The following is a 23,000-nucleotide window of genomic DNA, read 5'->3' on the forward strand; positions in this document are numbered from 1 at the left end:
TGTGCCGTTTTCGTGGTCTGACCGTTCCAAATTTTTAACCTGTTCCACAATTAAAACTTCCCCTGTTCCAGTGTTCCCATATATCACAGTTTGCCCGACTAGACACCCTTAAGCTATTAACAAATTTTCAGCTTGCTATTAATCAACTTTTTTTTTCATACGCGGGATCCAGACCTAATACTTGATGGAAATAATATTTATAACACGTGTTAATGAAACACTATAATATTGTTTTTCTATTCTCATACTATAATATATCAATTATGATGTCACTACCTGTATCATAATGAAGTTAGTTCATTATGATACAGATTTTCATTAAGATACAGATTTTTAAACAATAGAATCGCGATATGGCATTCGCGATAAAGGTCAAATACATACGCTTTGACAGTTCTCAATATGTAAACAAACCGTCAAACTGACAAACTACTGAATTTATTTGTGTTACAAAATTAATAAATTTGAATATATTTTTTGTTGTGAATGATCATAGAAAAAATAGTGTATACAACTTGCATTTAATTATCATTATGAAGCTCATACTCTATAGGTACGAAACTCGCCGCATACGGCTCGTTTCGTAACCCTCATACTCGCTTCATCATGATTATCATTAAATGCTCGTTGCATAATATACTATTAATTTTTGCTATTTTTTATAGGTACATATAATACAAATATAATGTTTTTAAGCAAACCAAGAAACATTCGGTTTATATTTAAGGTATTAGATTTAATCAGTGGTTCGAATTCACCTCAAGAAAGTTTCGAGTTGGCAGGTCAGGTAATAGAAAAGTTACGAATTGGCCGGTGTACATTTTGTTTTGAAAATTTTTGTCAATAAAAGTTACAAGTTGGCGCGTGTCCGAAAATAGTTGTGAGAGAGAGACGCACACTGTAGAACATTTAACTATTTTAAAAATCATTTAGTACATACCTAATTAAGTTAAAAATCATAACGTAATGGTTGCATTTAACATGACAATTATTTCAGGTACATAAAAAAAATTCCATTGACCTCTCGGCTAGGTTACGATAAGAAGAACTTTCTCTTGACCCTGTGTACTGTGTACGCTCATCATCTATCTAGTCACGGTCGATGGGAGACTAAGGCCGACGCCACATTATGCGTTTTGACCGGATGCGTTTCCGCCGCATCCGGTGAAAACGCATAGTGTGACAGATTGGTCGGGTTGCGTTGGAAACGGATGCGTTTTGAGTCATCGGTACGCGCTTACAAACTGCACCAGACTAAACGCATAGTGTGACAGGTCGGTCCGGTTGCGTTGGAAACGGATGCGTTTTCACCGCATCCGGTCAAAACGCATAATGTGGCATCGGCCTAACTAACATACATGAGTTGTAATCTTAAAGACATTGATAATTTTAATATGTAATAAAACTAAATCCACCGCCATAAAGTTTACTACTCTGTTGTAAGACAAGATCTTGAGCTGATAGTGATGAATGTTGAATTTAACTATTCCGGGAACTTTAGCTATTACTAAACAGTGAGTTTAAAAATGTTCATTTCACACAACCTAAGAGCATGATATTTTAATAGTGAATGCGCAACTCTCAATTGCGCATTACTCAATGTAACGGTAGAGCCTTGCAAAATGTTCAATTAAAATTCGCTTGAAATACTAAACTTTTACAAAATGAAAATAGAAATCGCACACCCCAATTTCTATGCTTGGTCTACGTGTACTTGTTGTTTTCTCTCTTCTTCCAAAAGCTAGTTCTTCTTCTTCTTCCTCTTTATAAGCAATTCTGCTTGTTCATTGGCGGATTGATACATCTATGGAAGGTTGTTACTCCATCTTTTGCGCGGTCGGCCGATACTTCTTCTGCCGATTGGGGCGAGCGACTTTTCCCCAACACGACTCTACCTTATCGGCAGAGTCTACGAGAAGTGTACGGTAAATTGAAGCTGTAATTACAAAGAAACAAATATGTATGTCTTTGTACTCACTTTATCACGCTTAACGAATTACGGGATCTGGATTTCAATGCATATTTTTTTTATAATTCTCCTATCAAAGTTACCCGTGAAGTTAGTCGTGTTGATGACAGTTGGGGAAACGTCTGCGACCCTGCCGATTGGTGATTTATCTCGTGCTATTTTGACCACACGTGTCTCCCCCATTCTGGTTATGTGGTTGTTCCATTCTTTTTTTCTATTTAGTGTCCATTCATTTATACGCTGTACGTTACATTGTCTTCTGATATCTTCACTCCTCTTTCGATCTCTCAGTGTATTTCCTGTAATTCTTCTCAGTACTCTCATCTCTGCCGTTTCCAGTAGTCTTTGTGTTGTGGCTGCATCGGGTCTTGTTGCTGATGCATATGTCATTAGTGGTCTTATACTGGCTTTATAAATTCTTGACTTCATCTCTATGTTAATATGTCGGTTTCGTCATATAGTGTTATTAATTCATCCTGCCAGTCTATTTGCTTTTTGTACTTGATTTCTCAGTTCTTTGTCCAGGTCTCCGTAACTTGACAATGTAATTCTAAGGTATTTTACTTCCATTACTTGTTCAATACTGATACCATCAATTTCTATTTTACATCTGATTGGTTCTTTACTGATTACTATTGTTTTGGTTTCCTGAGATGAAATTGGCATATTGAATTCTTTTGCTCTTATGTTAAATCTGTGGACTAATCTTTGCAGACTATCTTCATCTTGAGCTATCAATATTGCGTCGTCTGCGTAGCAGAGTATTTTTACTTCTTTGTTTCCCATTCTATATCCTCTTCATTTGTTGAAGTTTTTGATGATTTCATCCATGATTAAATTGAAGAGCATGGGACTCAGCGAGTCTCCCTGTCTTATTCCGCTGCCTATATCTATAGGTTCTGTAAGTTGTCCATCTATTCTGACTTCCACTTTGTTGTTATGGTAGATGTTTTCAATAGTTTTTATGATATCTAGAGGGACTTCTCTATTATACATAAGATGGATTACATCTTTAAGTCTTACTCTGTCAAATGCTTTCTTCAACCCCGCCTGCAGTTTTGCAGAGGAGGATGGGGTCTACAGTCAGGTTAGCACCCTACTGATAGACTTTAAAACCATAGCTCATACAAACAGGATTATGCCTCCAAAGCTAGTTGATTCAAAATAAAAATGTATACCATTTTTATTATTCAGTTGCAATGCGAAGGCAAAATAATCTTACTTTTCAATTAGAATACGGAGTGCAATCCAGCTCTCTGAATCGCGATTTTCGACTCTTATTGGAATCTCATCGGAGAGAGCGCAGGTTTGTTCTCCATATCCTAACTGACCAGCACCGAGAGCTTTTCCCACACATTGCAACTGAAACAAATAGGGTAGGTGACTAGCGTCATCTGGCAATTGAAAGATTAAGTTTTTCAATCCTAAAAGCAACATTAACCTTTAACTACACGCGCTGGCGTATTTTGTACGCCAGATATAAGAATTCTACTGCAAATATATTAAAAAATTTAATTTTTGACCTTGTTTATCTCTCTAACCTATCACTGGAATGTGCTTTACAATTTGGTTTTAGTTTCGTTATAATCGGCGTTCTGGGAAGATCGTAATTTACAGTTTAGTATTTGTTGTTTCCGGTGGTGGACAATATACGCCACGTTTATATTAATATAAGTACATAGTAATATAAGTTCATATTTCAATTTTTTTTAGTCAATATGGCACAAAATATATTTTTCTTTATAAACAATACTTTTTCTCCTGTAAAAAATCACATTTCAAAAAATTTTTTATTAGTAATTTTATCTATCATGGAATCCAGTTATTCCATGATTCCAGTTATAAATCCCAATTGGCTTACTGTGAAGGAACTCCAAGTATTCACTGATGCTGAATAAGGTTTATAACAAACAACTAAGTGTATTTTGTCAAAAAAATTTAACAAATCTGCTGTTTTTAGGTGTATTCTCTTGTGGCGTATAAAGTACGCCACGCGTGTAGTTATGTTATAACTTGATGCGCGGGTAGTTAAAGGTTAATAATATTGAAAATATTAAAAATATTACTAAAAGATTTTTAAATTGAAAAACTTATTGGTACATTTACCTGGTGACACCTCCAAGGCTTCTACAATTTGCAAGCCAAATGGATGCTGCAGTGAAGACAAAGGGAAGGAATTCTACACTATGCAATTCACATCCCCCGTCTGCAGCTTGGTAAAGTTCCAACGGAAAATGCACCTAGTTACTCTACGGAGTAATACGAATATAAAATAAAAATGTATAGTGTAGAATTCCTTCCCTTTTGTCTTCACTGCAGCATCCATTTGGCTTGCAAATTGTAGAAGCCTTGGAGGTGTCACCAGGAAGTGTACCAATAAGTTTTTCAATTTAAAAATCTTTTAGTAATATTTTTATTATTTTCAATATTATTAATGTTGCTATTAGGATTGAAAAACTTCATCTTTCAACTGCCAGATGACGCTAGTCACCTACCCTATTTGTTTCAGTTGCAATGTGTGGGAAAAGCTCTCGGTGCTGGTCAGTTAGGATATGGAGAACAAGCCTGCGCTCGCTCCGATGAGATTCCAATAAGAATCGAAAATCGCGATTCAGAGAGCTGGATTGCACTCCGTATTCTAATTGAAAAGTAAGATTGTTTTGCCTTCGCATTGCAACTGAATAATAAAAATGGTATACATTTTTATTTTATATTCGTATTACTCCGTAGAGTAACTAGGTGCATTTTCCGTTGGAACTTTACCAAGCTGCAGACGGGGGATGTGAATTGCATAGTGTAGAATTCCTTCCCTTTGTCTTCACTGCAGCATCCATTTGGCTTGCAAATTGTAGAAGCCTTGGAGGTGTCACCAGGTAAATGTACCAATAAGTTTTTCAATTTAAAAATATTTTAGTAATATTTTTAATATTTTCAATATTATTAATGTTGCTTTTAGGATTGAAAAACTTCATCTTTCATCTTTCTAGTTGATTCAGTTAATCAGTGTTATGATAAAAATGTAAGTGTAAATCGGACGACAAGCTGACTTTCCGGAATTAGATGAATAGGTACTTGTTCACTCATTTCAACTTTATTTTCTTGAAACATTACTTGTTGGCTTCAATTTCAGATGTTATGAATAAAAAGATAGGTTTAAGAGACCAAGGTTCTTTCTGAACCATTAATGGTTAGTTAGGAAATATTATCGAAACTTAATTATCAGCTTCTTCTTCTTTTTGTGTAGACAAGACTCTGTCTGTTTTTCAATGTCCCTCCAGTAAGTTGTCATTCCATCATTTTCTTGGTCTTCCCACTAATCGTCTTCCTATTGGGAAACCGTCTCTCGCCGTCCTTCTGTTTTTACCTGCGGCTCTGTTTGCTTTAATCACTTGATCTTCCACTTCTGTTTCGAGCTTTCCGTAGCTAGATAGTGTGATGCCTAAATACTTAAACTCCATGACTTTACTTTTAAACTCTAATTTACATCTAATTCGATTGGGTGTTATAACCATGCATTTGGTCTTTTTGGGGAAATTAACATGTTAAAAATTCTAGCGGTTATATTAAATTATAATTAAATTGGTGCAGCATACGTTGTAAACTATCTTCACTTTTTTAGTTTTTACTTTTTTTACTATTTCATCCATAATCAGGTTGAACAATAGAGGACTCAGGGATTCTCCCTGTCTTATCCCATTGTTAGCTTCAATTAGGCCACTTAGTTCTTCTTTTACTTTTATTGTGTTGTTCTGGTAGATATTTTCGATCGTTTTAATTATTCCTAGAGGTACCTCTCTTGCGTACAATAAATGGATAACGTAATTTAATTTTACCCTGCCAAATGCTTGCTTAAGGTCCACGAAACATAAAAAATATGAATATTTATATATGAATATTTACCAGCAACGAATGAAATAAAAACCGTCATTTCTATTATACCTACATCATGTAAGTAAGAATGTTCCCATCCCTTTTTTGTTAAAATTTCATGACTTTAGTGAAATAATAATGTTTTATTTTATTTTTATACAAAAATGCGTGTGGATTAAAGTGCTTTAAAGAAAGCAAGTTATTCAACGTAAAATCCATTACTATCATAATTTAATGAACTTGTTTCTAATTAAGGCATTTCACCATACAGTTCTTTCCATTGCCTTTTATTATGACATATTAAATGGTATTGCTGTATGAATGATTACGTTAGCGAAATATTCCTTGGTCTTTTAATGGCATACATATCAATATTTTATAACATAATATGTTCAAAGTGACAATGTACGTTACTAGATATAGAAACTGTCGTTTTATTTTATCTATAAAAGGAACAATGATGTGTGTCTCGTAATCCATACACCCATCTCTACATAAAAAATTCCAAACATATTTGATTTTTTCTTCATAAAAGAATGAAAGAAAACACCAGGAATAAGATGTAGAAATATAAAGGGTGTCCAGAAACTCTACCGACAAACGAAGACAGCAGATTCCTCAGATAATTTTAAGACAATTTAACCCAATTCACCTAGTCCGAAAATGCTTCCTAAGGGAGCTAGAGCTCTTTGAAGATGGCGCCATGTAATTAGTTTTTCTTAAATACCTCCAGAACGCTTCTATCTAGAAAAACGAAAATTTGTATACATATTTACTTTCCAGAAATGAATCGATTCCATCGATTGCTAATTTCTAGTATCGGTCATAGGCGTTCGTTTTGGGTAGGGCAACGGTTATTTTATCGCATAACTTTTTTGTCTTCAACTTATAAGCATTTTTGATACTGGATTATTAAATTGTGAGGTATTCTAGTACTAAAAGGTACTCTTACTTTAAGTCGGTAGGACACACCGTTTTCTAGAAAAATCGATTTGAAAATTTTTTAGTTTTGGGAATTTGAAAAAAAAAATTGAAAAAAACGATGTATTTTACCAATTTAAAGCAAGAGTAACTTTTAGTACTCGAATATCTCATAATTGAATAATCTAGTGTCAAAAATACTTAAAAATTAAAGACAATAATGTTATGCTATCAAATAACTGTTGACCTACCCAAAACGGACGCCTATGACCGTTTCTAGAAATTCGCCATTAATGAAATCGATTAATCTCTGGAATATAAATAAATGTACCAGTTTTCATCTTTCTAAATAGTTTTTTTAATCTTTTTTTTTTTAAATTCAAAGAACGAAAAATTTTCAAATCGATTTTTCTAGAAAACGGTATCCTATCGACTTAAAGTAAGACTACCTTTTAGTACTAGAATACCTCACAATTTAATAATTCAGAGTCAAAAATGCTTAAAAATTAAATACAAAAAAGTTAGGCGATAAAATAACCATTGCCCTACCCAAAACGGACGCCTATGACCGGTACTAGAAATTTGCAATGGATTGAATATTAGAAATTTTAGAAATAGCCTGAAAATATCTCCTTATTCAAAGTCTACCCTATGCCGATGTGTGCTTTTGTCTTGGGGGCGGTTCCCAACCCTTCTCGGGGGTGGAAAATTTTTTGGTTAAACAACTACGGAAGTTGCTAGAGAACCTAATTCTAAGCAAAAACTGTTCTATATTTTTTTTCGAAAACTGAATACTTTTTGAATCATTCGTGGTTGAAAATTGGCCATTTTCATTGTTTAACACCTTTTCAAACGGTTTTTTGCGAATACATTAAAAACAATGCATCTAACTAAAAAAAATATATAAAACATTTTTATAGCTCATAAAAAACAAAGAGATTCGTTCCTTCTTCAATCTTTTAGTTTTTATAACTCAAAAAGAGATATGGTAGGTAAAAAGAGTTTGTTTTTTTGGTGCATGCTCAAATCAGTGTATTCAACTCGAAATAACAGAGAAACGGTCGAGTTTAGGTATTACCAATACCTTTTATTGTGCTTTAAAAGTCCTTTCAAATAAGCAATATTAAATGTCGATTACATTCAAACTAAGCGATATATGCTGCAAAAAATTGATGACTAACGAATTTTAAGAAAAAAATTGAGAAGTATATTTAACCCCTCATCCACAAGAATTTAAATACATCTTTTTCCTTCTACAATACATTTTACTACAGTGTTATTTTTATGTTCAAAAAGTTGAGCGGGTTTAAAATGAATGGTTTTTGAAAAAAATAAGATCAAATTATAGAGCGCATATTTAAATTTCCTTAAAAATCTTCCTTTTTCTCCATGTAACTTGAAAATGATAAGAGATACTGTTATAAAAAATGAAATCAAAATGTTAATCTAGAAGAAACCTACATTTTTGTATGCCATCTTTTTTTTGGCATCTCTTATCATTTTCGAGTTACATGGAGAAATAGGAAGATTTTAAAGAAAATTTAAAAATGCGCTCAATAATTTGATCTTATTTTTTTCAAAAACCATTCATTTTAAACCCGCCCAACTTTTTAACATAAAAAGAATTGTAGAAGGAAAACGATGCATGTAAATTCTTATGGATGAGGGGTTAAATATACTTCTCATTTTTTTTTCTTAAAATACGTTAGTCATCAAATTATTTACAGTTTATCTCGCATAGTTTGAATGTAATCGACATTTAATATTGCTTATTTTAAAGGTCTTTTCAAGCACAACAAAAGTTATTGGTAGCATTATACACCTAAAATCGACCGCTTCTCTGTTATTTCAAGTTAAATACACTAATTTGAGCATGCACCAAGAAAACAAGTTTTTTTCACTTACCATATCTCTTTTTGTGTTATAACTAGAAGATTCATAAAGGAAAGAATATGTTATTTTATAAGCTACAAAAATGTTTTATATGGCTTTTTTAGTTAAATGCATAGTTTTTAAGGTATTCGCAAAAAACCGTTTGAAAAGATGTTATGTTTCAATGAAAATGGCCAATTTTCAACCAGGAATAACTCAAAAAGTATTAAGTTTTCGAAAAAAAATTATAGAACAGTTTTTGCTTAGTAGTTCTCTAGCAACTTCCGTAGTTATTTAAGCAAAAAAATTTCCACCCCCCAGAAGGGGTGGAAACCGCCCCCAAGACAAAAGCACACATCGGCATAGGGTAGACTTTGTTTCTTGGGCTATTCCCTACTTACTGTGAAAATATCAAGTAAATCGATATAGTAGGATGGAATTCGGAGCCACATACCCTCATTGACTGCTCTAATAGTATTTAATGTTGATTGGTTCGACTCCAGATTTAGGCAAATTCAAAAATATATTGACATCTAGTTAGTCTAGACCGGTCTAGATTAGCAGAAAAAGAAAATATTGCAACTAAGAATACTTTATCAGAAGTGTCAGTCTAAGACGAGACCAGAACTTCGCAATACATTTTGAAAAGAGATGTCGACCGAAAATAAAAATGGAAAAATTGGAAAATCGAGCCATTATTAAATTCCCATATTTAAAAGGAGTTGAGGAGAAAAGTGAGAAGGTTTAGAATGTACCCTTAAAAAATTAGATTGCAACTTTCAAAAGACGTAAATTTACCAGTGCAAATGAATAGCGATCGGCAAGGCCAGTTCCGTAAATACCTTTGCACTTCGTGACACAATTCTACCAGAGCGTCAAATCAGACCAATCTGATCCACTAAAGATATTATATCTAAATTCTCCCATCATATAGTTGGTAAAAAGTCTGAACTTTTACCAGAAGCATTAGTGTATGTAGAAACATTCGATCCGTTTGAATGCAAACTTATTAAGAAGTGCTGCTACTGTGGATGACACTTCTACGACAGCCGATTAAATGAAGACATGAAACATCCTGGTTCTCCAGGGCCAAGGAAATTTCGTGTTAGGGATTGCCAGGAGTAATCGTGATTGATTTTCTGGATATGTAGAAGATCCTACTATGATGTACCTAAATCGCAGGATGCCAAGCAAATAATTCGTGAGTTATTGCAGTTCGATGAATGCAGCGGAAGAAACCTACGTTGAGTTGAAACAGAGTGCAGAAGCAGTAGGGCTAGCAATAAATACAAATAAAACAAAACTACTCATACAAACCAGATCAAATAGACCGGCGCAACAACACTTTATTGACGATATAGAACATGTGAATAGATTCACGTACCTAGGAATGGATCTGGTTGCAAGCAATGAAGAAGAACCGGAAATAAATAGAAGGCTTGTGCTGGCAAATAAAGCCTATTTCGCGATGGGCCACATATTCAAATCGCGAGACGTACACCGGAAAACAAAACTCCGGGTCTATAAAACAATAATCAGGCCCATAGTAAGTTATGGCTGTGAAACATGGGTGGTGACACAGAAATCTGCCAATGCATTAGATGTGTTTGAAAGAAAAATATTACGTAGGATACTGTGCCCAATAAGTGAAAATAACAACTGGCCAATTAGGTATAATAGAGAAATATACGAGCAATATAGCGAAAAAACTCTAGCACAATACACTAAACTGCAGAGCTTACGGTGGGCAGGGCACATGGTCCGCATGCATGAGAATATAATCCCCAGAAAATTGCTAAATGCAAGAATGCAGGGAAAAAGACCTGTTGAAAGACCTAAAAAGAGATGGGAAGTCGGTGAGGATGCCAGGAACTTCCTGGGAACGCGTTCATGGAAAAGAACAGCGGTAAATCGAAATGATTGGAGAAGCTTGTTGAAGGAGGCCAAGGCTCGATTTGGGCTGTAGTGCCACTGGATGGATGGATATTACAGTTCGAATTACTCAAACGACCCCCTTATTTAGCAGATCTGGTTTCATCTGATTATCGTATCCTTCCTCAATTGAAAAAAAATCTAAAATATCGTATATTTTTGAAAGATGTTCTTTCGACGAAGAATTTTTAAGCTGTATATCTCTGATTTGCAGAGTAAAATATAAATTTTGTTTAAATGTCTGGTTCGTTATAATAATTGCCTCCCGTTAATAAGAGAGTTTGCTGAAAAATGAAATAGTTTGAGTATCCAATTTTGTTTTCTTCTATATTCTAAAAATTTCCAATAGCTTTACGTTGGTTGGTATTGTAGGGTCAAAAATATAAAAAAATAACTGATTTGCTGTTTTTGAAGGCTTTCATTTTTTATTCTTATTATTTTTTTGTTAAAATGTAAGGTTGTCAAGTGATTTATAAAAAACCGTCCGAAAAAAGCATTTTTTTATAAAAAATCAAAATTTTCAATCGCGGATTACTAGAAAAGTATTAACTTCTCGAAAAAACTCTAGGGAATAGTTTTTGCTTAAAATGAAAGGCCCTCTTATTATCCCTAGAAATTTTGAGGAGTGTTTCAAATCCGGCTGTGCTATTATATTGTGATTAATCGTTTATTGCGTTTTGCTACGGTTTCGTGCATTCACACCTACCGATATTGTTCTCCGAAAGGTCGGAATTTTTTATACGCGGCCCTTCGTTAAAATGTTTTCTATTCTTCCTTAATCACGATTCGAAATGGTAGAATTATATAATTAACGAAGGCACTATACTGTAGTTATATCAGGAGGGGCACTCGACTATATAATATTTAAGTTCATAACTTACTTAAATTACTAATGTACAATACAGTGATGAGCGCGCTAATAACCGGCCAAATAACGCAAAAGATGGAAAACATAATACATTGTGAAATAAAAAGAGATGAAACTAATAGAGGTGGAAATTGTCGATATAAACATATAAATTATTAACATTCCATTACATAATGTTGTTCTAAAGCTATTTTCTTGTGGCATTTTTGACACTTACTTTACATTTTCCATTTTTTTTTAGTTCAATTGTGGCTTATTTCCCATTTAGAACAGTTAATTACATTACACAGTTTCCCACCTTTAGACGTCTGAGCCAGGAGAATTTAAAAAAATTACCTCTGAAGAGGTAACCACCCCTGAAGATTTTACTTAGTTACGTCATGACCTACTTATTCCCAAATTTTGGTGCACTATCTCGATCAGGAACGTCACAAAAAACCCAATTATAATTTTTATATTCACCCCTTCCCCCACCCCTTTGTCGGCCACGCAGGTTTCCGCCCCTGGAGATTTTAATTAGTTACGTCATGAACTAGTTATTCCCGAATTTTTGTGCACTATCTCTATCAAGAGCGTCACAAAAAAAATAATAAAAACCCCGACTTTGACCCCTTATATCTACCCTCGGCCCCCACTCTGGTTTCCGGCCGTTGGGGAAAGTAATGTACACAACTAGTTCAACATATCCCCATATAGTTTTTCCATATTACTTATCACGCACAAAAGCGGACTCCCAGCTATTAGACTATATTGAAAAAGTAGGCTCAAAAAATGTACAGTCGGAAAAATGAAAGAATACCCATGAACGAACATATAAAACACGCTGTATTTTCCTGTCACCGTGCCACAAAGAAAATTGTCCAGTGCAAGTACATGTAACAATAATTATTACATGTGCTTGCGCTGGCCAATCTTTTGTCTGACACGGTGACAGGAAAATAAAGCGTGTTTTATATGTTCGTTTTTTTTTTTGGCCCTTGGGAGCTATGCCCATTTAGCCAGCACCAAATCCTAAACTAAAAACTATCTAATCCTAACAAGCAGCGAGATTATTACGAAACCAAAACGAGCAAGGATGGGAAAAGGAAAAACACTTTTCACACCCAGGGGTCGATCAGGGTGACTAACCACAGAATAGGTAGACCACGGAAGCAAGGGATATTATAACAACCAGGAGAAAAACAAAGGTTATTCAAAGCTAATCCTAATCTAAAGTTTTAATTTACACGACTTGAGAAAACCTAAAAGAATATTAAAAATTGAAATTTTATTTAGAGCCAATAAATTTATGAGATTGTAAGGAGGGAAAAGGTTTTCTTGCATCAGCTGAATGTATAATTTTTTTCTGTATGTATGTGAAACTTGTTACATGCGAAAAAAATGTGATTTAAATCGCTTGGTATATTACATATTTCACATAAATCAGACTCTATCAGACCAATCTTGAACAAGTGAGACGGGAAACAGGCATGTCCAAATTTTAAACGCCTTATGGTAACTATATCATATCTCGACAAATCTTGATTTTTGTGCCAGTACTGCGTTGGGATCTCTGGATGCAACAGTGTGTAACTTGTCGAGTGGTTTACGCAATATTGTTTCCATCTTAATTTCCAGCTATTCTTTAAATTATATTTACTTATCGAAATGCATTCTTGTAGTCCAATATCATTTGAAATTTCCTCGCCGTTTAGACTACCGTCTTTCGCTAACTCATCTACTTTTTCGTTATTTTGGAGACCAATGTGCGCTTTAACCCAAGTAAAAATTATATTGAATTGTCTGCTCGTTAGGTCAGATATTAGTATTTTTAAGTCTACTATAAATGGATTACTGCTTACAGAATTTGCATCTAGTTGGCTAGAGAAACTTCTTCTTCTTCTTCTTCAGTTTATTGGCCTCCACCTACTTGGGTATTTGGCCAGCTCATCGTCTCGGAACAAGGGAAAAATCCCTTATTCACTTACAATTTGGAGTTAGTACATTGTACAATTTGTTTCTTCTTCTTCTTCATCTTTTTCTTCTTCTTCTTTAGTTAACTAGAAATTTTGGTTGGTGTGGGACAAACATGACAAGATAAAAAAATTTCACGCTGCAACCTCTCTTTCCTTGTCTAAGGGGGCAACTGTCTATCAATACACAATGTTCTTTTTCTTCTTTGATTTAGGAGAAATTTTGAGTTGGCATGGGACAAATACAAAAACTTAACTTTTTTTTTTCCAACGACATTAAACTTTACTTTTTATGACTGATATTAGAGAAACTTTTTATGACTGATAAAGAGTCAGACAGTATGTTTATTTTTTTTATATCATGGCTGTCAGCGTATTGGCATGCTTTTATAATAGCTATAGTTTCAGCGGAAAATATTGATGTCATGAGATTAAGTTTGAATTTTTTTTCAACATTAAGTGCTGGTATATAAAAAGCACTTATATGTTCGTTCATGGGTATTCTTTCATTTTTCCTACTGTAGTTTTAATTTATTTACTTTATACCTATTAGTAAATCTAATTATGCATTATGATTTATACGTTTCTGGATAGTTTGTTACGTGTCAACTATTTTTTTTATAATTGGCTGTATTTTCTGTAGGCTGTAAATGTTATTACTCTATTTAATCCTTGTATAAAATCCGGCTTCTAGCAATAGAGTTAATACTCTCTGGAATGTGTAAAAAAAGAAGAAAGGAAAGCCAGTGACCTAGTATCGAAAGTAAAACGTTTGGGTTTTATTTTATTTTTCATGCGAACCGCATTGTCATCCCACGTATACGTCATATTCGAAAATTGATCGAAGTCCACTGAATGAAAGGCCATTCTCTGGTTGCATTATAAGATTTGCACACACAATATTATAATACGGGGTTACTTTATAGGGTTAAGTTGTTATATTGTAGCACTTCCACCAAATTATGCAGGAATAAATGTTTTTTGCATTGAAAATTATTTTTTAAGACACTGATCTAACAATCACACAAGTATATTGACTGATACCCTTCCAATTACGATAAACTATGAAATAACAAAAATAACTTCACAACAATATCTGTTATTCTCTTCACATGCTCATCTGTTTGGTTTGTTTGCAATATTATCCAGTATTTCATGCACGACTACAACATATACTTCCCAAACCTTTTTTTCAGTGCGTCACAGATTATCGAATTCTCTCTAACGCATTAAGAGGAAACAGTACCTTATACAGAGATAAACAGTACAGAGCTTATCGAGTAAATGCGTTATTGCCAAAAAAAAAAATAAATGAAAACTATACAATTTAACTTACATACATAGAGGATGGCATTTAAACAAAAGTCGTCATCTTACCTGAAAAAGAAGAAGAAAACATTAGTATTAGTATTGTTAGCAAGTGCTCTAGGAAACAAAATAATTATATTATTACTAAGGATTCTGCATGTTTAGCTCCATTTTCGTGTCTATTCTCATATCTTGCATGACAACATATTATATTATCTTTGTTGATAATTTTAGAGGAGGCTACCAAAAATCAAATACATACATACAGGGTGTCCCGAAAAGAATGGTCATAAATTATACCACACATTCTGGGGTCAAAAATAGTTCGATTGAACCTAACTTACCTTAGTACAAATGTGCTCACAAAAAAAGTTACAGCCCTTTGAAGTTACAACATGAAAATCGATTTTTTTCAATATATCGAAAACTATTAGAGATTTTTTATTGAAAATGGACATGTATAATTCTTATGTCAGGAACATCTTAAAACAAAATTATAGTGAAATTTGTCCACCCCATAAAAAATTTATGGGGATTTTGTTCCCTTAAACCCCCCCAAACTTTTGTGTACGTTCCAATTAATTCATTATTGTGGTACCATTAGTTAAACACAACGTTTTTAAAAATTTTTTGCCTCTTAGTATTTTTTCGATAAGCCAGTTTTTATTGAGATGCGGCTTCTTTTTCAATATATTTACGTAAAAATTTTATGGGGGTTTTGTTCCTTTAAACCCCCCTAATGTTTGTGTACGTTCCAATTAAACTATTATTGTGGTACCATTAGTTAAACACAGTGTTTTTAAAACTTTTGTCTCTTAGTCTTTTGTTCATAAGTCACCTTTTATCGAGATGTAGCTTCTTTTTCAAAATATACCTAAAAATGTAAATTATAAATAAATTTTCAGATTATTAACAGGTCTCTATAACCGTACTTAACCATATACAAATATGTGGTGGATTCGACAAATATTCAAAATATCTCGATAAACACTGGCTTATCGAAAAAGTACTAAGAGGCAAAAAAGTTTTAAAAATAATGTGTTTAACTAATAGTGCCACAATAATAATTTAATTGGAACGTACACAGAAGTTTGGGGGGGTTTAAGGGAACAAAACCCCCATAAAATTTGTATGGGGTGCACAAATTTTACTTAATTTTTTTTTAAGATATTGCTGTCGTAAAAATGCCACATGTCAATTTTCAATAAAATATCTCTGAGAGTTTTCGATATATGAAAAAAAATCGATTTTCATTTTGTAACTTCAAAGGGCTGTAACTTTTTTTGTGTGCACTATTGTATATAGGTAAGTCAGGTTCAATCAACCTATTTTTGACCCCAGAATCTGTGGTATAATTTATGACCAATCTTTTCGGGACACCCTGTATAATTTACGTATTATTCATGGCTCTAAACTTCTTGACTTCATTTGACTTAAGATTTTATAATTATTATCTGTTAACCTTTTCACTGCGGGAACCGGATATATTACTTAAAATAATTTCGGGCCCATACAACAGGAACCAGCTACATACGCGTAGCCTTTTTCGGCATTCGCTGCGGCAACCGCGTTGATCAGATATTGTTTGCGTATTGTATGTTGCCCATAGAAGAGAATTAAGCATGTTATATCAAAATTTACAATACATTTAAAAATTCATACATTTCATGAATCTAACACCAACAAATTAACATTCACAACCGGGTTGATCAGCACAGACATGAAACAGCCGTACCAGAGACCATACTAAACAAAACAAAACCCAAAAAACGGGCATGAGGGGCCCACATCCTCGAGCGCCGAGTCACCGAACTGGACATAGCCCAGAGCGGGGACTCGGCGCCCGAGCAAGCAAAACATATCGAAGATAAGTCACTAGAGATAGCGGGAATAGAGCGCCTCACGCTGGCCTACATTGATCGGGGTAGGATTTCATATGGGAGTCCGTGTACCCAAAACTCCCATATGATAAGCACTTTGCTGATGAGAGCCCCTATAGCGCATCAGAGTGCTATCGGGGGGTAAGTGGATGGTCTGGAGCATTGAAGCGGAGTGGAGTGATTCCTGCTTACGGAAGTAAATCCTCCTCGCCCCAAATGAATTGTATCACCCGAATGTCATTCTCTAGGGCTGAGCAAGTCCATAGTTGCTTGAGACCATACTTTTATAACTAGCTGCAGTAAAAAGTTTAAGTAGGTGTATAAAGAGTCAACACTGTTATCATGGAAAACATTTATAAATTTTTGTTTATTTTAAACAAAAATCCTGAAACAGGTCGATTACAACACTTAATATTCTAATTTAGTCTATAGATACCTACGTATAAGTAATAAGTTTGTTCATGCACGAAAATCGTGTATCTGTAACCATACTATGTAACGAATACTATGGACAGGCCATATATTGAACAGGGAAGTACTGGAAAAATGGGTAAACAAGAGGAAATTGCGTTTACATTGAATAAAAAAAAGAAAACTAGAATACTTCGGCCATGTTATGAGACAAGGTAAATACCGTCTCCAGCAATTCATTCTCCGTTGAAAAGTGGATAAAAGGGGGGGTCTGGGTAGCAGAAGAAACTCTTGGATTAAAAACCTACGGGAATGGTTTAGCCTAACATATATCCAACTATTTAGACGACAAGATACGAATTACCATTTTAAAACGTTGGCAGCCGTAATGTTAAAAAAATGGGCCCCTACGGCCACTTCTTCTTCTCCTTCTTACGGTGCCGTATCCTTAAGGACGCTGGCCATTATATTTGCCCATTTAATCCTATTTACAGCCGCCCTGAATAGTTCTATGGAGGTCATATTCGTCCATTGTCGTAGGTTTTTAAGCCAAGAGTTGCGTCTTCTAAAACACGAAAATCTATAGGATAATGAAGAGGACTTATGCGGACCAATCCACCACAGGAAATGGATTAAAAGAGCACATGAACCTGAGCGATCTATACTCTACTAGAGTGACCCGTCTATATATATATATATATATATATATATATATATATATATATATATATATATATATATATATATATATATATAGACTTTAGTTTTTTATTGAGGTTGCAGTATATATATATATATATATATATATATACTTACTTATATATATATATAGTTGCGTCTTTAGTATTTTGCCTTCGACTACGGCCACTAGTCTTCCGTTTCTATGCTTTTGAGCTGTTATCAACGACAACATGAGACACAACCTTTGTGTCTCACGGTAGGCAACGTGTTAATAGCTAATGAATAAGGGCAACGAGAAGAGAAGAACCATACGTAAAACTAAGATATTTTGTACATTCTGGCGCAATAACGTTCGGGTGAGACTCACAAAAGGAGAGAATTTCGTTTTTGATCCATTTTCTACTTAATACATATATTTAATCTTTAAGATTCATCAACGTTTAACGTTCTTAGATTAGATCATTTTATGCTACCATTAAGTAAGAGTTAAACAAAGTATTTCGTTGTAGCATATCAAATCGCTGATTATATGAAGTAAGGGAATAAAGTAAAGAAAAACAACATTCTTCTCACAGACGCGTATCTTTCGGCTAGATTCCGTAAGTGTAATTACTGTTACGTAAAAAAGTAATTTGCAAGCAAATAGGCAACGTAATACGAAATCAAAATTGCAAAATTTATATTAAAAAAAATATACTTACTTATATTTCTTTAAAAGAAACATATAAGTTGTTAGAATGCTGATTGAAGATACATAGATATAACTAGGGTTCGGATAATTGTGTATTTACATTCTTGCAAATTCATTAGCATTAGCATATTTCCGCAATTTTCATAGATAAATGCCTATTAGGCAACAATTAAATAAAAAAATCATATTTTTTGTTTATGCAAACACAATATTTATGTAGTAAATTGAAATAGAGAATACAGTCAAGTATACATTACCATCTATCTATAGTACCGAATAAGGTTATTTCGGACCTTCCCCGTATGACCGTTCCAACTCGAACCATGTTCTCGAAATCACCGCGGGGTGATAGTTGTTCCAGAACTTACTCGAAGGTCGTTCAGAACATTCATGAAATAGAGATGGGCGGATCCGTTCTTCTGGAACCTTCTAGTATTTTTATATATTATAAGGAATAATAACATTAGATAGGTTTAGTGTATAAGCTAAATTTAAACTGAAAAGTTGTAAATACATATAGTAAATCGAACCGTGAGTTTTATTTAACTGTAATTCGCTACACTATGTTATACATTGACCGCTGGTATTTCATAATTTTTAATTATTTACAACACTCAAATTTTTAGAAAATACAATGAAATATGAACTGTTAATACTCGAATTTCGCTAAATGGAACAAAAGGATCAAAACCATTATATAAAATGTACTGTAAGTTTTCGATAACTTGAAAAACTTTTGTTTGTCCCAAATATCTAGTTGTAGTTGAGTGGTGTCATTAATTTTCGAGAGCTAAACTTAGGGAATTGCAGGTATAATAATTAAACGTACCTACTTTAACATTTATTGCTTTATACATGTGACGGAAACACACCACTCAAATACAGATGACTTTGTACATAATAAGCTTAAGATAAGGTTCTCTGCAATAATTTGACGGCAACTATCCATATATGCGTATGTAAGTGAACTCTAGATATAACAAAATAAAAACATACATGTCCACACAAAACCTGCAAACATTGTTCCCAAAAGTACTAGGTACGTGTACAACACAATCATTTTAACAAAAAAACACAGGGTCCATACACTATACACACTTCACATTCTGGAAACCAAGCATTCATTAAATTAATGTATTCACTAAAAAAAGACAAAAATTATAATAATATACCTATAACGTATTTGTAAATAAATGTCCATTAGCCCATGAGAATAATATTTTCCCAATTATTATAATAAATACATGACTGATCAATGTTGCGACAATGAGGTATAACAAATTTGATCAATTTCACACTAAATTATACAGAAATATTGAACAATAAATAAAAAATAACGACAATAAGAAAGTGGGCAGATCACCTTTTCTTGCGACATTAATAAATTACCGTGATATAATGAAACGCGAAGGTAGAATAAACAATTAAGTGAGCTTTTATTTTTAATTTTTAAAAGGATATAATTTAATTAGTTAAATCTAAAAATAAGTTAAGTAATTTCTAAATTACGCAACGTAAACTTCCCTTTCTATCTCAGAAAATGCGTTTTATACAATACCTCGTAAAGATTGGCACCTCTTACAAGCGGCAAATTTGACGTGGCCCGAAACCTTCAATAAAAGTAAAACTTTTACAATACACAAAACGTTTTCGGTCAAAACTGACCATCATCAGTATGAACCTGGAAATAAGTAAACCACTTAGCAATTTAATAGTAATTGTAATTTTCCAGTACCTTGTGGATAAATTTCAAAGAATTTTTTAATAATTAATTTTTAATAATAATTAAGTTCACACTGATGATGGTCAGTTTTGATCGAGAACGTTTTGTGTAGTGTAATTTTCCACTATCTTGTGGATGCGTTTTAAAGAATTTTCCTTTTTATAAAAATATAAACCCAAGAGTGTAACTTAAGTTTGTAACATTGGATTTCTATCTTTAAATAATGATCTGGTCTTAAATAATGATCTTTGTCCTAACAAAGGTTGAGGGTGTTATATATAGGGTTGACGACTCATAAGAGTCCATCCTGATATTTGGCAATTTTCCATGGATTTTGTGAAAATGCTAAACAGGTTGATTTTTATTCCAAAATAAACAACAATATATAAAAATTTATTATTTGTCAGTCTCATCGGTTTCAGTACTACAAATCCTTGATTTTAAATAGGAAATAGACCATCCATGTATAGGAAAAAATTGCCGTGAAAAACATAAGCGTTACGTTTAGTTCTTAAGAGGTGAAATACTTTTAATAAATTAATACTTTTTGATAAGAACAAAGTTAATATGATAAGAAAATCATGGATGCCTGAATTCTCTAACAAAATAGCCGTCTAATGATGTGTCACAATGGTTTATTCCCTATTTAAAATTAAGCATTGTAGTACTGGAAGTGAGGGGGCTGACAAATGACAGATGTGGATATCGTTAATAATTACACTTTTATAAAAAAAACTTTTTATAATACCAGGTTTTTATTATTTATAGGAGACAATATAAAAAAGTATTATAAAAACAATTATTTTTCAAATCAAAATGTCAATTTTAAATACAAAAAGAATTTCCGATACCGGGAATGGAACCCGAGTCTCCAGGGTGAGAGCCAGGTATCCTAGCCACTACACCATATTAAATGTTGGGTATGGACATAAATACTTGGCATATCAGTTCTAGTGCAACAGTATTAAAATAACTATGATTTTTTCGAATAATAAAACTCAATGCAACAATGTAAAAGCTGTTGAATATTGCATTGTCATCGAGTTCTGAGCTATTCTGACAATTTCATATCTCTAGCTAGTTGGAAGTATGTTTAAAATGGATTACAAGATTTTTCCAGGACAAAGTGACAGACAAAAAAAAGTGGAGTATATAAAACGTTTTAAAAAATGACCCTTTGGAATAAAAATCGACCTGTTCTAGTATTTCCACAAAATTCAACGAACGTTGCCAAATATCAGGTTAGACCCTTTTGAATGTACAGGGTTATTCACTATATTTGACCCCCTTGTAAACTGCTTTATTTACAGAATTAGAAAAAAATGCCAAATACAAAAGTTATTCGAATTTTAAATTATGATTTTTTGACATATATATCGTACTAGTGACGTCATCCATTTGGGCGTGATGACGTAATCGACTATTTTTTAAATGGGAACAGGGGTCGAGTGCTAGCTCATTTGAAAGGTTATTTAATTCCCTATTCAGTAATACAAACATTAACATGATTAATTATACAGGGTGTCCAAAAAAATTTTTTTTAATTAAATTAATTGACACAAAAAGAAGAATCTATGTAATTTATTTAATTTAAAATATATTTTACTGCTGTTAAAAAACAAGGTGTCAAAAAAAAGTTTATTGCACAAATAAACATTGATTTTTGGCTTAAATTCAATGTTTAAACTGCCAAGAGGCAGATGGGTGGCAGCTTGAACATTGAATTTAAGTGAAAAGTAATGTTTATTTGTTCAATAAACATTTATTTCTGTTTTCTGATAGCAGTAGAATGTATTTTGAATTAAATAAATTACATACATTCTTCTTTTTGTGTCAATTAATTTAATTAAAAAAAATTTTGGACACCCTGTGTAATTAATCATATTAATGTTTATATTACTGAATAGGGAAGTGAATAACCTTTCAAATGAGCACTTGACCCCTATTCCCATTTAAAAAATAGTCGATTACGTCATCACGCCCAAATGGATGACGTCACTAGTACGATATATATGTCAAAAAATCATAATTTAAAAATGGAATAACTTTTGTATTTTACATTTTTTTCTAATTCTGTAAATTTAGCAGTTTACAGGGGGGTCAAAATATAGTGAATAACCCTGTACTGTACATATAAGCTGTCTAGAGAAATTTATTAAGAAAGAAACAAATAATCTGGCTGTATATTTTGTTACTAAGAATGTTACCAAAAAACTTTGCATCTTACGGTGTCAATTACAAACTTTCAAAAAACATTTTAAATAGTCTTTATATTTCTTAATAAAGGTTAAATTATTTTCACTGAAAGTATGTCTTCATTATAACATGATAATTCATAATCTTCTTCTTCTTCTTCCTTCTCATATGTAGGCTTTAAAGCCTGTTTCTTCTTCAATATTAGCCTCCGAAATTGTTTAAATTATCGCACAAATGACTAATATTTTTGTGAGCTGTCATTTTTAATTCCATAATCAAATTTTACTTTTTATCGTTGTATACAAAATAAAAATATATCTACCATAATTGCAAAGTGCGTGAATATGAATCCAGCGAAATGAGTTTTAATGAATATAAGTGGACTTTCTTTGACAACAACTCAACTTTGTGCAAGCTACAATTAATAAATTTCCCGCAATCAACGGGAGATAGACAATTCCTTGATGAATGCATGTGAACTTTCAACACAAAACAATGGTCGTTGTTAATCTTGTAAAAGGCGAATCACAGAGGTGAGATAATATCTACATTTTCAAAGAAACGAAGATCCGTCGTTGTTGAATCTGAAAAATAGTTTCTCCAGTTTGTCATTGTCCGACGATAATAACTATCATTCGAGATGCGGATTCCCACAATCACAAAAATAGATTGGTTTTAATTGTAAAATCGTCCGTTACGGTGCTACAACGAAGCCGGGAGTAACAA

The 23,000-nt window shown here is 33.1% G+C and overlaps 1 protein-coding gene across 2 annotated transcripts in view; it reads right to left on the bottom strand.

Moving 5' to 3' along the window:
- The window catches only part of LOC114328562 (death-associated protein kinase related), a 371,837-nt gene extending 352,266 nt beyond the window's left edge, over positions 1-19,571 (bottom strand). For both annotated transcript variants that reach the window (XM_050655588.1, XM_028277439.2), the window contains exon 1: positions 19,528-19,571. In XM_050655588.1, coding sequence (XP_050511545.1) covers positions 19,528-19,556 — 29 coding nt within the window. In that variant the 5' untranslated portion in view covers positions 19,557-19,571. The remainder of the gene's footprint in view (positions 1-19,527) is intronic.
- Positions 19,572-23,000: the final 3,429 nt, after the last annotated feature.

This window comes from Diabrotica virgifera, chromosome 7, assembly GCF_917563875.1.
Source record: "Diabrotica virgifera virgifera chromosome 7, PGI_DIABVI_V3a".
NCBI classification, from domain to species: Eukaryota; Metazoa; Arthropoda; class Insecta; order Coleoptera; family Chrysomelidae; genus Diabrotica; species Diabrotica virgifera.